Source organism: Ranitomeya variabilis, chromosome 7 (genome assembly GCF_051348905.1).
Source record: "Ranitomeya variabilis isolate aRanVar5 chromosome 7, aRanVar5.hap1, whole genome shotgun sequence".
Taxonomy (NCBI): Eukaryota; Metazoa; Chordata; class Amphibia; order Anura; family Dendrobatidae; genus Ranitomeya; species Ranitomeya variabilis.
The window spans coordinates 47418597-47435185 of record NC_135238.1 but is presented as its reverse complement, the minus strand read 5'-3'; the positions used below and the strand labels follow the sequence as shown (position 1 = coordinate 47435185).

The 16589-nt window shown below is 44.4% G+C and overlaps 1 protein-coding gene across 1 annotated transcript; it reads right to left on the bottom strand.

The window, feature by feature from the left end:
- Positions 1 to 12625: 12625 nt before the first annotated feature.
- On the bottom strand, positions 12626 to 16030 carry LOC143785876 (uncharacterized). Its single transcript, XM_077275014.1, has 3 exons — positions 14719 to 16030; positions 13831 to 13965; positions 12626 to 13086 (listed from the first exon to the last, which is right to left on the bottom strand). Exons 1-3 carry the CDS (start codon positions 15964 to 15966, stop codon positions 13048 to 13050), a joined length of 1422 nt encoding a protein of 473 aa, XP_077131129.1. The 5' UTR covers positions 15967 to 16030; the 3' UTR covers positions 12626 to 13047.
- Positions 16031 to 16589: the final 559 nt, after the last annotated feature.

The window sequence follows — 16589 nt, the reverse complement described above, 5'->3', positions numbered from 1 at the left end:
TCATGTCGCTAGTGACCACAAGAGGGAGCCAAATAATCCAATTCACAACAGTACCCCCCCCCCCTTAAGGAGGGGTCACCGAACCCTCACCAAGACCACCAGGACGATCAGGATGAGCAGCGTGAAAGGCACGAACCAAATCGGCCGCATGAACATCAGAGGCGACCACCCAGGAATTATCCTCCTGACCATAGCCCTTCCACTTGACCAGATACTGAAGCCTCCGTCTGGAGAGACGAGAATCCAAGATCTTCTCCACCACGTACTCCAACTTGCCCTCAACCAACACCGGAGCAGGAGGCTCAACAGAAGGAACCACAGGCACAACGTAGCGCCGCAACAAAGACCTATGGAACATGTTGTGAATGGCAAACGACACCGGAAGATCCAAGCGAAAGGACACTGGATTAAGGACTTCCAAAATCCTATAAGGACTGATGAAGCTAGGCTTAAATTTAGGAGAGGAGACCTTCATAGGAACAAACGGAGAAGACAGCCACACCAAATCCCCAACACGAAGTCGGGGACCCACACCGCGGCGGCGGTTGGCAAAACGCCGAGCCTTCTCCTGTGACAACTTCAAGTTATACACCACATGATTCCAGATCCGCTGCAACCTATCCACCACAGAATCCACCCCAGGACAGTCAGAGGGCTCCACATGTCCCGAGGAAAAACGAGGATGAAAACCAGAGTTGCAGAAAAATGGCGAAACCAAAGTAGCGGAACTAGCCCGATTATTAAGGGCAAACTCAGCCAATGGCAAGAAGGTCACCCAATCATCCTGATCTGCAGAAACAAAACACTTCAAATAAGCCTCCAGAGTCTGATTTGTTCGCTCCGTTTGGCCATTAGTCTGAGGATGAAAGGCAGACGAAAACGACAAATCAATGTCCATCTTAGCACAAAAGGATCGCCAGAACCTGGAAACAAACTGGGATCCTCTGTCAGACACGATATTCTCAGGAATACCGTGCAAACGAACCACATTCTGAAAGAACAAAGGAACCAGATCGGAAGAGGAAGGCAGCTTAGGCAAAGACACCAAATGGACCATCTTGGAAAAGCGATCACATACCACCCAGATGACAGACATGCCCTGAGACACCGGAAGATCTGAAATGAAATCCATGGAAATGTGTGTCCAAGGCCTCTTCGGGACAGGCAAGGGCAAGAGCAACCCGCTGGCACGAGAACAGCAAGGCTTAGCTCGAGCACAAGTCCCACAGGACTGCACAAACGACCGCACATCCCGTGACAAGGAAGGCCACCAAAAGGACCTAGCCACCAAATCTCTGGTGCCAAAAATCCCCGGATGCCCTGCCAACACCGAGGAATGAACCTCGGAAATGACTCTGCTGGTCCATTTATCAGGAACAAACAGTCTGTCAGGTGGACAAGAGTCAGGTCTACCAGCCTGAAATCTCTGCAACACACGTCGCAAATCCGGAGAAATGGCCGACAAGATTACTCCCTCTTTAAGAATACCAGCTGGCTCTGAGACTCCAGGAGAGTCAGGCACAAAGCTCCTTGAAAGAGCATCAGCCTTCACATTCTTTGAACCTGGTAAATACGAGACCACAAAGTCAAAACGGGAGAAAAACAATGACCAACGGGCCTGTCTAGGATTCAGGCGTTTAGGAGACTCGAGATACATCAGATTTTTGTGATCAGTCAAGACCACCACACGATGCTTAGCACCCTCGAGCCAATGACGCCACTCCTCAAATGCCCACTTCATAGCCAACAACTCCCGATTGCCAACATCATAATTCCGCTCAGCAGGCGAAAACTTCCTAGAAAAAAAAGCACATGGTCTCATTACAGAGCAACCAGGGCCTCTCTGCGACAAAACGGCCCCTGCCCCGATCTCAGAAGCATCCACTTCAACCTGAAAGGGAAGTGAGACATCAGGATGGCACAAAACAGGCGCCGAAGTAAACCGGCGCTTCAGCTCTTGGAAAGCTTCCACGGCTGCAGGAGCCCAGTTAGCAACATCAGAACCTTTCTTGGTCATATCCGTCAAAGGTTTAACAACGCTAGAAAAGTTAGCGATAAAACGACGGTAGAAGTTAGCAAAACCCAAGAACTTCTGAAGACTCTTAACTGACGTGGGTTGAGTCCAATCATGAATAGCTCGGACCTTGACTGGGTCCATCTCCACCGCAGAAGGAGAAAAAATAAAACCCAAAAAGGGAAAAAGGGACTCCGAAGAGACACTTTGAGCCCTTAACAAACAAGGCATTCTCACGCAAAACCTGAAACACCATCCTGACCTGCTTTACATGGGAGTCCCAATCATCAGAAAAAAACAGAATATCATCCAGATAAACAATCATAAATTTATCCAGATACTTCCGGAAGATATCATGCATAAAGGACTGAAACACTGAAGGAGCATTAGAGAGCCCAAAAGGCATCACCAAGTACTCAAAATGACCTTCGGGCGTATTAAATGCAGTTTTCCATTCATCTCCTTGCTTAATGCGCACAAGGTTGTACGCACCACGAAGATCTATCTTGGTGAACCACTTGGCACCCTTAATCCGGGCAAACAAGTCCGACAACAGAGGCAAAGGATACTGAAATTTAACAGTGATTTTATTCAGAAGCCGATAGTCTATACAAGGTCTCAAAGATCCGTCCTTCTTGGCCACAAAAAAGAATCCCGCACCAAGAGGGGAAGAGGATGGACGGATATGCCCCTTCTCCAGAGACTCCTTGATATACGAACGCATTGCGGTATGCTCAGGTACAGACAGATTAAATAATCTTCCCTTAGGAAATTTACTACCTGGAATCAAATCTATAGCGCAGTCACAGTCCCTATGAGGAGGAAGAGCACTGGACTGTTGTGAATTTGTTTTTGGGCTCCCTCTAGTGGCTACTAGTGATTTGACTCTGGGTATGTCTGTTATCCCTTGTATGTTCACCTGGGTCGTTAGTTAGGGGTGTTGCTATATAAGCTCCCTGGACCTTCAGTTCTATGCCTGGCAACGTTGTAATCAGAGCTAATCTGCTGTGCTCTGGTCTTCTGATCCTGGTTCCTGCTAAATTAAGCTAAGTCTGCTTTTTGCTTTTTGCTATTTGTTTTTTGTTTGCATTTTTGTCCAGCTTGTACTTAATCAGTATCCTGACCTTGCTGGAAGCTCTAGGGAGCTGGTGTTCTCCCCCCGGGCCGTTAGACGGTTCGGGGGTTCTTGAATTTCCAGCGTGGATGTTTGATAGGGTTTTTGTTGACCATATAAGTTATCTTACTACTTTCTGCTATTAGTAAGTGGGCCTCTCTTTGCTAAACCTAGTTCATTTCTGTGTTTGTCATTTCCCCTTACCTCACCGTTATTATTTGTGGGGGGCTTGTATCCTACTTTTGGGGTCCTTTCTCTGGAGGCAAGAGAGGTCTTTGTTTTCCTCTTCTAGGGGTAGTTAGTCCTCCGGCTGGCGCGAGACATATAGCGATCAACGTAGGCATGTTCCCCGGCTACTTCTAGTGTTGGCGTTAGGAGTAGATATATGGTCAACCCAGTTACCACTGCCCTATGAGCTGGATTTTTGTATTTCGCAGACTTACTTGTTCCTCTGAGACCCTCGCCATTGGGGTCATAACAGTTTGCCAGGCCAATATTAAATGTTAAATGCATTGCAGAAGCGGGATTATAAGAAAGAAAATTCTGAGTTTTTTTTTCCTCTTTCTCATTTTTTTTTTTTTTTTTTCTTTTCCCCTTTACCTCTGAGTGGCTTAAGCTTGCTGCAGACATGAATGTCCAGACCTTGATTACAAGTGTGGACCAGCTTGCTGCTCGTGTGCAGGGCATACAAGATTATGTTATCAGACATCCTATGTCAGAACCTAAGATACCGATTCCTGAACTGTTTTCCGGAGACCGATTTAAATTTAGAAATTTCAGGAATAATTGTAAATTGTTTTTTTCCCTGAAACCCTGTTCATCTGGAGACTCCGCTCAGCAAGTAAAAATTGTTATTTCTTTTTTACGGGGCGACCCTCAGGATTGGGCCTTCTCGCTGGCGCCAGGAGATCCTGCATTGGCTGATATTGATGCGTTCTTTCTGGCGCTGGGTTTGCTTTATGAGGAACCCAATCTTGAGATTCAGGCAGAAAAAACCTTGCTGGCTATGTCTCAGGGCCAGGACGAGGCTGAAGTGTATTGCCAAAAATTTCGGAAATGGTCCGTGCTGACCCAGTGGAACGAGTGTGCATTGGCTGCAAATTTTAGAAACGGCCTTTCTGAAAACATTAAGAATGTTATGGTGGGTTTTCCCATTCCCACAGGTCTGAATGATTCCATGGCCCTGGCCATTCAAATAGACCGGCGGTTGCGGGAGCGCAAAACCGCAAATCCCCTCATGGTATTGTCTGAACAGGCACCTGATTTAATGCAATGTGACAGAATCCTGACTAGAAATGAGCGGAAAATTCATAGACGCCAGAATGGCTTGTGTTACTACTGTGGTGATTCTACACATGTTATCTCAGCATGCTCTAAACGTCTTACTAAGGGTGTTAGTCCTGTCTCTATTGGTAATTTGCAACCTAAATTTATCCTATCTGTAACTTTGATTTGTTCACTATCGTCCTATCCTGTCATGGCGTTTGTGGATTCAGGTGCTGCCCTGAGCCTTATGGATCTGTCATTTGCCAAGCGCTGCGGATTTGTTCTTGAGCCATTGGAAAATCCTATCCCTCTTAGGGGTATTGATTCTACGCCATTGGCAAAAAATAAACCGCAGTTTTGGACACAGGTTACCATGTGCATGACTCCTGAACATCGGGAGGTGATACGTTTTCTTGTTTTGCATAAAATGCATGATTTAGTTGTTTTGGGGTTGCCATGGTTACAGACCCATAATCCAGTCTTGGACTGGAAGGCAATGTCAGTGTCAAGTTGGGGTTGCCGTGGGATTCATGGGGATTCCCTACCCGTGTCTATTGCTTCTTCTACGCCTTCGGAAGTTCCGGAGTATTTGTCTGATTATCAGGATGTCTTCAGCGAGTCCAGGTCCAGTGCAATGCCTCCTCATAGGGAATGTGACTGTGCAATAGATTTGATTCCAGGCAGTAAGTTTCCTAAGGGAAGACTGTTTAATCTGTCGGTACCTGAACATACCGCTATGCGTTCATATATTAAGGAGTCTCTGGAGAAGGGGCATATCCGTCCTTCTTCTTCCCCTCTTGGTGCGGGATTCTTTTTTGTGGCCAAAAAGGACGGATCTTTGAGGCCTTGTATTGACTATCGGCTTTTAAATAAGATCACTGTCAAATTTCAGTATCCTTTGCCGCTGTTGTCAGACTTGTTTGCCCGGATTAAAGGTGCCAAGTGGTTCACCAAGATAGACCTTCGTGGTGCGTACAACCTTGTGCGCATTAAGCAAGGTGATGAATGGAAAACCGCATTCAATACGCCCGAAGGTCATTTTGAGTACTTGGTGATGCCTTTTGGGCTTTCTAATGCGCCTTCAGTTTTTCAGTCCTTTATGCATGACATTTTCCGGAAATACCTGGATAAATTTTTGATCGTTTATCTGGATGATATTCTGTTTTTTTCTGATGATTGGGACTCGCATGTGGAGCAGGTCAGGATGGTCTTTAAGATTTTGCGTGAAAATTCTTTGTTTGTTAAGGGCTCAAAGTGTCTCTTTGGTGTACAAAAGGTTCCTTTTTTAGGGTTCATTTTTTCCCCTTCTGCTGTGGAGATGGACCCAGTCAAGGTCCGAGCTATTCATGATTGGACTCAACCCTCGTCAGTTAAGAGTCTGCAGAAGTTCTTGGGTTTTGCTAACTTCTACCGTCGTTTTATCGCTAATTTTTCTAGCGTTGTTAAACCTTTGACGGATATGACCAGGAAAGGCTCTGATGTAGCTAACTGGGCTCCTGCTGCCGTGGAGGCTTTCCAGGAGTTGAAGCGCCGGTTTACTTCGGCGCCTGTTTTGTGCCAGCGTGATGTCTCACTTCCCTTTCAGGTTGAGGTGGATGCTTCGGAGATTGGGGCAGGGGCCGTGTTGTCACAGAGAGGTCCTGGTTGCTCTACTATGAGACCTTGTGCCTTTTTCTCTAGGAAGTTTTCGCCGGCAGAGCGAAATTATGATGTGGGCAATCGGGAGTTGTTGGCCATGAAGTGGGCATTTGAGGAGTGGCGTCATTGGCTCGAGGGTGCTAAGCATCGTGTGGTGGTCTTGACTGATCACAAAAATTTGATGTATCTCGAGTCTGCTAAACGCCTGAATCCTAGACAGGCCCGCTGGTCATTGTTTTTCTCCCGTTTTGACTTTGTGGTCTCGTATTTACCAGGTTCAAAGAACGTGACGGCCGATGCTCTTTCTAGGAGCTTTGTGCCTGATGCTCCTGGAGTCGCTGAACCTGTTGGTATCCTTAAGGAGGGAGTTATCTTGTCCGCTATTTCTCCGGATCTGCGACGAGTGTTGCAGAGATTTCAGGCTGGTAGGCCTGACTCTTGTCCACCTGATAGACTGTTTGTGCCTGATAAGTGGACCAGCAGAGTCATTTCCGAGGTGCATTCCTCGGTGTTGGCAGGGCACCCGGGAATTTTTGGCACCAGAGATCTGGTGGCCAGGTCCTTTTGGTGGCCTTCCTTGTCTAGGGATGTGCGGTCATTTGTGCAGTCCTGTGGAACTTGTGCTCGAGCTAAGCCTTGCTGTTCTCGTGCCAGCGGGTTGCTCTTGCCCTTGCCTGTCCCGAAGAGACCTTGGACCCACATCTCAATGGATTTCATTTCTGATCTTCCGGTGTCTCAGGGCATGTCTGTCATCTGGGTTATATGTGATCGTTTTTCCAAGATGGTCCATTTGGTCCCTTTGCCTAAGCTGCCTTCCTCTTCCGATCTGGTTCCTGTGTTTTTCCAGAACGTGGTTCGTTTACACGGCATTCCTGAGAATATTGTGTCAGACAGAGGATCCCAGTTTGTGTCCAGATTCTGGCGATCCTTTTGTGGTAGGATGGGCATTGATTTGTCGTTTTCGTCCGCTTTTCATCCACAGACTAATGGACAAACGGAGCGAACTAATCAGACTCTGGAGGCTTATTTGAGGTGTTTTGTCTCTGCTGATCAGGATGATTGGGTGGCCTTCTTGCCGTTGGCTGAATTTGCCCTTAATAATCGGGCTAGTTCCGCCACCTTGGTTTCGCCATTTTTCTGCAACTCTGGTTTCCATCCTCCTTTTTCCTCGGGACATGTGGAGTCTTCTGACTGTCCTGGGGTGGATTCTGTGGTGGATAGGTTGCAGCAGATCTGGAATCATGTGGTGGACAACTTGAAGTTGTCACAAGAGAAGGCTCAGCGTTTTGCCAACCGCCGCCGCGGTGTGGGTCCCCGACTTCGTGTTGGGGATTTGGTGTGGCTTTCTTCTCGCTTTGTTCCTATGAAGGTCTCCTCTCCCAAGTTTAAGCCTCGCTTCATTGGTCCTTACAAGATATTGGAAATCCTGAATCCGGTATCCTTTCGCCTGGATCTTCCGTTGTCGTTTGCCATTCACAACGTGTTTCATAGGTCCTTATTGCGGCGGTACGTTGTGCCTGTGGTTCCTTCTGCTGAGCCTCCTGCTCCGGTGTTGGTTGAGGGCGAGTTGGAGTATTTGGTGGAGAAGATCTTAGATTCTCGTCGCTCCAGGCGGAGGCTTCAGTACCTGGTCAAGTGGAAGGGCTATGGTCAGGAGGATAATTCCTGGGTGGTCGCCTCTGATGTGCATGCGGCCGATTTAGTTCGTGCCTTTCACGCCGCTCATCCTGATCGCCCTGGTGGTCTTGGTGAGGGTTCGGTGACCCCTCACTAAGGGGGGGGTACTGTTGTGAATTTGTTTTTGGGCTCCCTCTAGTGGCTACTAGTGATTTGACTCTGGGTATGTCTGTTATCCCTTGTATGTTCACCTGGGTCGTTAGTTAGGGGTGTTGCTATATAAGCTCCCTGGACCTTCAGTTCTATGCCTGGCAACGTTGTAATCAGAGCTAATCTGCTGTGCTCTGGTCTTCTGATCCTGGTTCCTGCTAAATTAAGCTAAGACTGCTTTTTGCTTTTTGCTATTTGTTTTTTGTTTGCATTTTTGTCCAGCTTGTACTTAATCAGTATCCTGACCTTGCTGGAAGCTCTAGGGAGCTGGTGTTCTCCCCCTGGGCCTTTAGACGGTTCGGGGGTTCTTGAATTTCCAGCGTGGATGTTTGATAGGGTTTTTGTTGACCATATAAGTTATCTTACTACTTTCTGCTATTAGTAAGTGGGCCTCTCTTTGCTAAACCTAGTTCATTTCTGTGTTTGTCATTTCCCCTTACCTCACCGTTATTATTTGTGGGGGGCTTGTATCCTACTTTTGGGGTCCTTTCTCTGGAGGCAAGAGAGGTCTTTGTTTTCCTCTTCTAGGGGTAGTTAGTCCTCCGGCTGGCGCGAGACATATAGCGATCAACGTAGGCATGTTCCCCGGCTACTTCTAGTGTTGGCGTTAGGAGTAGATATATGGTCAACCCAGTTACCACTGCCCTATGAGCTGGATTTTTGTATTTCGCAGACTTACTTGTTCCTCTGAGACCCTCGCCATTGGGGTCATAACACTGGACCTGGACTCGCTGAATACATCCTGATAATCAGACAAATACTCAGGAACTTCCAAAGGAGTAGAGGAAGCAATAGACACCGGCGGGGAATCACCATGAATTCCCTGACAGCCCCAACTTGACACAGACATTGCCTTCCAATCCAAGACTGGATTATGGGTCTGTAACCATGGCAGACCCAAAACGACCAAATCATGCATTTTATGCAGAACAAGAAAACGAATCACCTCCCGATGTTCAGGAGTCATGCACATGGTTACCTGTGTCCAAAACTGAGGCTTATTTTCCGCCAATGGCATAGCATCAATACCTCTAAGAGGGATAGGATTTACCAACGGCTCAAGAACAAAACCACAGCGCTTGGCAAATGACAGATCCATAAGACTCAGGGCAGCACCTGAATCCACAAACGCCATAACAGGGTAGGAAGAAAAGACAAACGTAAGAATGAACTAGGTTTTTAGCAAAGAGAGGCCCACTGACTAATAGCAGAATATAGTAAGATGACATACGGTCAGCAAAAACCCTATCAAAATTTCCACGCCGAATATTCAAGAACCCCCGAACCGTCTAACGGCCCGGGGGGAGAATATCAGCCCCCTAGAGCTTCCAGCAAAATCAGGAATCACATTTAGTGCAAGCTGGACAAAAAATAGGAGCAATGCAAATAACCAAAAAACAAGGAAGCAGGACTTAGCTTATTTTGCAAGAACCAGGACCAGCAGACAGGAGCAAACAGAAAGGAACTGATTACAACGATGCCAGGCACCAGACTGAAAATCCAGGAAGCTTAAATAGCAACACCCCTGGACTAACGAGCCAGGTGGGTACCAAGCTGGGGAAAGAAACTCAAAGTGTCATGTCGCTAGTGACCACAAGAGGGAGCCAAATAATCCAATTCACAACAGCGAGCTGTGGCAAGAAGGTTTGCTGTGTCTGTCAGCGTAGTGTCCAGAGGCTGGAGGCACTACCAGGAGACAGGCCAATACACCAGGAGACGTGGAGGGGACGTAAGAGGGCAACAACCCAGCATCAGGACCGCTACCTCAGCCTTTTGTGCAAGGAGGAACAGGAGGAGCACTGCCAGAGCCCTGCAAAATGACCTCCAGCAGGCCACAAATGTGCATGTGTCTGCACAAACGGTTAGAAACCGACTCCATGAGGATGGTCTGAGTGCTCAACGTCCACAGATGGGGTTGTGCTCACAGCCCAACACCATGCAGGATGCTTGGCATTTGTCACAGAACACCAGGATTGGCAAATCTGCCACTGGCGCCCTATGCTCTTCACAGATGAAAGCAGGTTCACACTGAACACGTGACAGATGTGACAGAGTCTGGAGACGCCGTGGAGAGCGATCTGCTGCCTGCAACATCCTTCAGCATGACCGGTTTGGCAGTGGGTCAGTAATGGTGTGGGGTGGCATTTCTTTGGAGGGCCACACAGCCCTCCATGTGCTCGCCAGAGGTAGCCTGACTGCCATTAGTGTTGTGAATTCCGTTCTTGGGCCCCCTCTGGTGGCTTTGAGTGGAACTGCTGATCTTTGAGGTTTTCCTTCTCAGCTGCACTCACTTATTGTTCTGCTGGCTTTCCTATTTAACTTTTCTCATGTCGTTAGTTCATGCCAGCTGTCAATGTCTTAGGACTGGTTCAGATCTCTCTTGGATTTCTCAGATGGCCTGTCCATTCCAGCAGAAGCTAAGTTCTTGCTAAGTTGTTTTTGTGTCCATTTGCGTTGGAGTGTATTTCTCAGCGCCTGCTATTTTTCTTGTCCAGCTTGCTATTATGATATTTCCTTGCTAGCTGGAAGCTCTGGGGTGCAGGGTTGCCCCTCCACACCATGAGTCGGTGTGGAGGTCTTTTTGTATACTCTGCGTGGAATTTTTTAGTATTTTGTACTGACCGCACAGTTCCCTTTCCTATTCTGTCTATCTAGTTTAGATTTGGGCCTCCTTTGCTAAAATCTGTTTCATTTCTGCGTTTGTCTCTTCCCTCTTAACTCACCGTCAATATTTGTGGGGGGCTGCCTTTCCTTTGGGGAATTTCTCTGAGGCAAGGTAGTTTTCTATTTCCATCTTCAGGGGTAGTTAGCTCTTAGGCCGTGATGAGGCGTCTAGGGAGAGTTACGAACGCTCCACGGCTATTTCTAGTGTTGGTGTTATGATTAGGGATTGCGGTCAGTAGAGTTACCACCTCCCCAGAGCTGGTCTATGATTTTGTTTTAACCACCAGGTCATTTCTGTGTGCACCTAACCATCAAGTCATTTCTGTGTGCACCTAACCTCCAGGTCATTTCAGTGTGCACCTAACCACCAGGTCATAACACATTAGGTACCAAGATGAGATCCTCAGACCCCATGTGAGACCATATGCTGGTGTGGTTGGCCCTGGGTTCCTCCTAATGCAGGACAATGCCAGAACCTCATGTGGCTGGAGTGTGTCAGCAGTTCCTGCAAGATGAAGGCATTGAAGCTATGGACTGGGCTGCCCGTTTTCCAGACCTGAATCCGATTGAACACATCTGGGACATCATGTCTCGCACCATCCACCAACGTCACGTTGCACCACAGACTATCCAGGAGTTGGTGGATGCTTTAGTCTAGGTCTGTCAGGAGATCCCTCAGGAGACCATCCGCCGCCTCATCAGGAGCATGTCCAGGCGATGTAGGGAGGTCATACAGGCACATGGAGGCCACACACACTTCTGAGCATCATTTCCTTGTCTTGAGGCATTTCCACTGAAGTTGGATCAGCCTGTAACTTCATTTTCCACGTTGATTTTGAGCATCATTTACTACTTCAAGATTCAAGATTTACAACTGGAATATTTCATTCAGTGATAACTAGGATGTAGGATTTTAGTGTTCCCTTAATTTTCTTGAGCAGTGTATTTTTTTATACAGTCATGTGACCCTATAAATCACCTATAGTCAGTGCACAAAAAACGTCAGACCAGTCACCTCTATCAAATATCCAAAAAATTCGAACCACAACGGAAGCTTTGTGCCAGTAAAAACATAAATTTTATTAATAATAATACATTTAAAATCCTAGTCAAGTCCAAATGACAATCAGTGGTTAAACAAAAGACAGAATATATACTGTCTGCTGAGAGGGTACATATATCAATTCACCTATTCAACAAAAAAATGTTCCCTAGTATTTACAGCCCAAAAAGGAAGGAGTATATAGGATATGTAAGTACTAAATAGCAAAAATGCTTAAATGTATATTATTCCATATATAAGGGCTAAATAGATGTGCATAGATCTATACTACATGTCAATATATAAGCTAAGGCTAGATTACATGTTATAATAAAGAGGGGTATTAACCTAAGAAGGTAAAAGTAAGCCCTAAAAAAAAATATGTTGACAATGGTTTCACTATGTATATCTGAATATATTAGCCACATGGTAGTGCTCAAATGTAAGGCATAATGAAGGTATACAAAATAATGCCACCGTATGTGTCAGTATACTGACCATATGCCAGATGATGCACAGACATAGGATATAGGGAGAGGTGAAAATGTATTTACCTGTACCAGCAGAGCAGTAAATGGACCCCGACGCGCGTTTCGCGGTTAAGCTTCGTCCAGGGGAGTAGTCTTAGCTTATGGTGGCCATACAGGGGTTTTTTATAGCAGCTATGAAGCAGTGGTGGCAGCGGTTGGTAATGGCGCTTGCATCAACAACGCCGGCTCGGACGTCACTTCCGCTCAGCGTCACAGGCAGATCGTCCACTCCCCAGCCCGACGCGTCAGAGCAGGGGAGCGAGACGAGCCACACACAAGGGACGCGTTGCTATAGTGACCCGATGCCAGGAGTCTCAGCAGGCGCACACCGCATAGAAGGAGACAATTTCCTAACAAAATTATGCTTAAATAGATAAAAAGTGACTAGTGCATGAATTGGCCATTGTGCCTCCAAAGGGAATATCAACTATTGTGAAGCAATAGAGTTAAAGTGCTATTCTACTATATGTGGTGAAAAAAAGTGCTAGATGCATAACAGTACATGATAAATTCATCAATCAAAGGTGATAATGATAATATAAAGAGAATATTAGTGTGTATGTACATTATAAATTAATTAGTTATATATAAAGAAACAGCAATGATATTAGTGAAAGTACAAAAAAATAAAAAATAATAAAAAGATATATTTTTTATCATTAATTTCATCATATATAAATACATATATAAAGTGCATTATTAAAGGGGCATATCAATTTATACTCCAAACATTGCTAAATAAAATAAAATAAAATAAAAATAAACAAATACATAAATATAAACATTATATAATATAAAGATACCCTCCACATTACACCAAATATAGTACCATTAAATACAAAAATACATATTATAAAATACACATATAATATAGAAATTTATAAATTTTGATAGACGTAAAATCCCAGCTTCACATGAATATCGAATTGCTATTATAGCCAAGCACTGCAGATCATGACATCAGGTAATAGGACTGCTCAGGAGCTAAAAACTAAAAAGAAATTAGTTAAAATCATACATATAATTAAAAAGCCGCTTAAAAAGACACATATTAAAGAAAGGGGGCATAACTAAGCACCTCATTAAGGCCCAGCGGTTGCATTGAATTTATTCTAGAGATCCAGCGAGCTTCCAACTGTGCAAGATTCTTCCTCCAATTACCTCCTTTTTGGTCCACATACACTTTATCTATCCCTATAATTTTTAAGAGCTTCGCATTGGAGTTGTGATGAGTTTTGAAATGCCTCGCCAGTGGTTTTAATGTAATGGTATCCTCAACTTCCTTTGCTTTGATGATGTCATTATGATGTTCTCTTACCCTTATTTTTAATGCTCTAGATGTCAGCCCCACATATACTTTGGGACAGGGGCATTTTGCATAGTATATAACTCCAGTAGTATTGCAGGTAATGTGTTGGGTTATGGTGAAGATTTTTTTACCATCGCTGGAGGCAAATGTTAATGCATGGTCAATGTTGGGGCATGCAATACAATTCTTGCAAGGGTAACAGCCCCATTTTTGTCCTCTGGATCCAAATGCCTTCTCTATTCTAGGGCCAGCATAATAGCTGTGTACAAGATGGTCTTTTAGATTGCTCGATCTCCGATACGTTATGGAGGGGTAGTTTGGCAGATATCTTTTCAAATCTTTATCAGTTTGTAGGAGTGGCCAAAATTTCTTTAAGACATTTCTCATCTCACTCCACTGTTCTGTGTAGGTGGATATAAACCTCACCTTTTGCTCTGTGGGTGGTTTCATCTTTGGATTCATCAGAGTTGGCCGTTCCATTCTCGTTGCTTTATGTAATCCTCTCTTGATGCTTCGCCTAGAGTAGCCTCTGTCATAAAATCTCTTAGAAAGATTTTCCGCCTGTTCAGAAAAAAATTGTTCATTAGAACAGATCCTTTTTATTCTGATGAATTGTCCTGTTGGTATACCTTCAATAAGAGCTTTAGGATGGGATGACGATGCGTGCAGCAAAGAGTTAACTGCTGTCTCCTTTCTGAACACGTTGGTTTCCAAGAAACCATTGGCTCCCTTGCTGATCTGGACATCCAGGAAATCCAATGATGTCTGACTATATTTACATGTCAGTTTAATATTGACATTGTTGTCATTAAGCATGTCCCGAAAAATCAGAAGGTCCTGCTCTGAGCCCTGCCAAATCATGAGAATGTCATCAATGAAGCGAACCCAGAACAGGACCTTCTCAATATATGCCATGGGATTGACAAAGAATATCTGCCTCTCCCAGCTACCCATGAATAAGTTCGCATACGAAGGGGCGAAAGCCGCCCCCATTGCCATTCCTCTTTGCTGTACATATATTGTTTCTTTAAACATAAAATAATTGTGCTCCAAAACAAATTTTAGCAACTCAAGAAGGAAATCACTCAATCTTTTGTCTATATCTGAGGCATGGAGAAATGATTCAACAGCTGTAATGCCATGTTGATGTTGTATGGCAGTATATAAAGACTCCACATCAAAAGATACCAGCCACATATCGTCTTCCATAGGTATCCCTTCAATTTTGTTAAGGACATCCCCAGTGTCCCTAATGTATGAAGGTAAGTTGCAAACAAGTGGTTTCAAATAGAAGTCAAGATATTTCCCAATTACCTCACATAAGCTGCCGTTTCCCGACACTATTGGGCGTCCTGGGGGTGCCGTCATATTTTTGTGAATCTTTGGCGTGAAATAGATGCATGCCGTCTTTGGATAGATAGGAATTAAATGTGTCCTGAGCTCCTTACTGATCACTCCTTCTTGGAAGGCTCTCTCCAAAATTTCTTGTAGCTCACTCTGAAAGGAAAGAGTCGGGTTATATGTTAATCTTTTATAGCAGCTGCTGTCCCTCAGCTGTCTAAACGCCTCTCTTTCATACATTCTGGTTGATTGAATGATGATGTTCCCCCCTTTGTCCGCAGGTTTAATCACTATATCCCTCATGCTCTTCAATTCTTTGAGTGCCCTTCTCTGTTCAATAGATAGATTATCTCTTGTAATTTTGTTAGGGATTTCTCCAAATTCTTTGGACACTAATTTAACAAAGAGGTCTATATTTGGGTATAGGTTCATGGAAGGGAATTTTTTAGGTTTGGGTGGTATGAACTTACCCTTTTCTGCTGTTTCATCCCGTTCCCCACTGAGTTCTTCTAGTGTTGCGATAGCTTCTAATTCCTTTTCCGTCCATTCCATGCCTTTATCCGATCTACTATGTAATTTCTTTAAAACCAATTTTCGCGCAAAGAGGTTGAGGTCTTTCACCGCTAAGAAGGAGTCAAAGGAAGAGGATGGTGAGAACGTTAAACCCAAACTCAGAACTTCCACCTGTGGTTCAGTCAATTGTTTGTCTGACAGATTGATTACCTGTAATCTTGCATTACCAGGGTTATCAGCCCACTTGTCTCTTCTCTTATAGTTGTCATTTCTCCTTTTATTAATATTTTTCCTCAGATTGTAAATACAATTCGTGGGCATATTGTCATTCTCTCTTGATGATATCGAGGATAAAGAAGATGTTCTAGATATACTGCCTTCCCCATTTGATTTGTTACTTTGCCATCTATATACAGTGCCACTTTTGAAGTCTTCAAGATCTCGCTGAAACTTTTTTGTCTTAGTTTCTTTTACTTCTTTCTCCCAAACTGGGAATTGGGCCTCTATATCTTTATTCAATGTTTCCATCTCTACTGAAGTCAAATTGTCAGTTAGTTTTTTCCGTGTGTCCTCTATATCACGGTCCAGTTTTTCCAATCCATTCTTGTTATTGCCAATCAACAACTCCATAAGGGATCTAGAGCACAGATTACACGTCTCCTCCCATCTAGTACGCAAATTCTCATCATCCATAGGAAAGGATGGCATGATCCTTACCCTTAATCCTCTAGGTATTAAGCCCTTTGCCAGGTACTTTTCTAGTGATGCTTTGTTCCACCAGGTGCGTGTGCGTTTTTTTAAAAGAGATTTAATAGAATTTTTTAAATCCATTTTATGCCCACTTTCTATTATACTATTCTGTCCAGTCTCACCACTGAAAACTGTATCCATGCATGAAAGCCAGGCCTGATCTCTGGCTCTAGTATCCATAATGGCCAAACGCTGTAACAAAATACAGTAATCAATATATTATCCCAAACAATAGCCTATATTCCAGGCACTTCCAAAATAAAGCAAATATCCAAAAAAATTCGAACCACAACGGAAGCTTTGTGCCAGTAAAAACATAAATTTTATTAATAATAATACATTTAAAATCCTAGTCAAGTCCAAATGACAATCAGTGGTTAAACAAAAGACAGAATATATATTGTCTGCTGAGAGGGTACATATATCAATTCACCTATTCAACAAAAAAATGTTCCCTAGTATTTACAGCCCAAAAAGGAAGGAGTATATAGGATATGTAAGTACTAAATAGCAAAAATGCTTAAATGTATATTATTCCATATATAAGGGCTAAATAGATGTGCATAGATCTATACTACATG

What these genes read in the sequence shown, in the direction of transcription:
- LOC143785876 (XM_077275014.1), bottom strand. Translation starts at nt 15,966, where the DNA reads ATGCCATCCTTTCCTATGGATGATGAGAATTTGCGTACTAGATGGGAG. An exon ending in GAAACGGCAGCTTATGTGAG is followed by an intron (nt 13,966 to 14,718) that starts GTAATTGGGAAA and finishes TTTTCTGAACAG; the next exon opens with GCGGAAAATCTTTCTAAGAG. An exon ending in AACCACCCACAGAGCAAAAG is followed by an intron (nt 13,087 to 13,830) that starts GTGAGGTTTATA and finishes ATTTCTTTTTAG; the next exon opens with TTTTTAGCTCCTGAGCAGTC.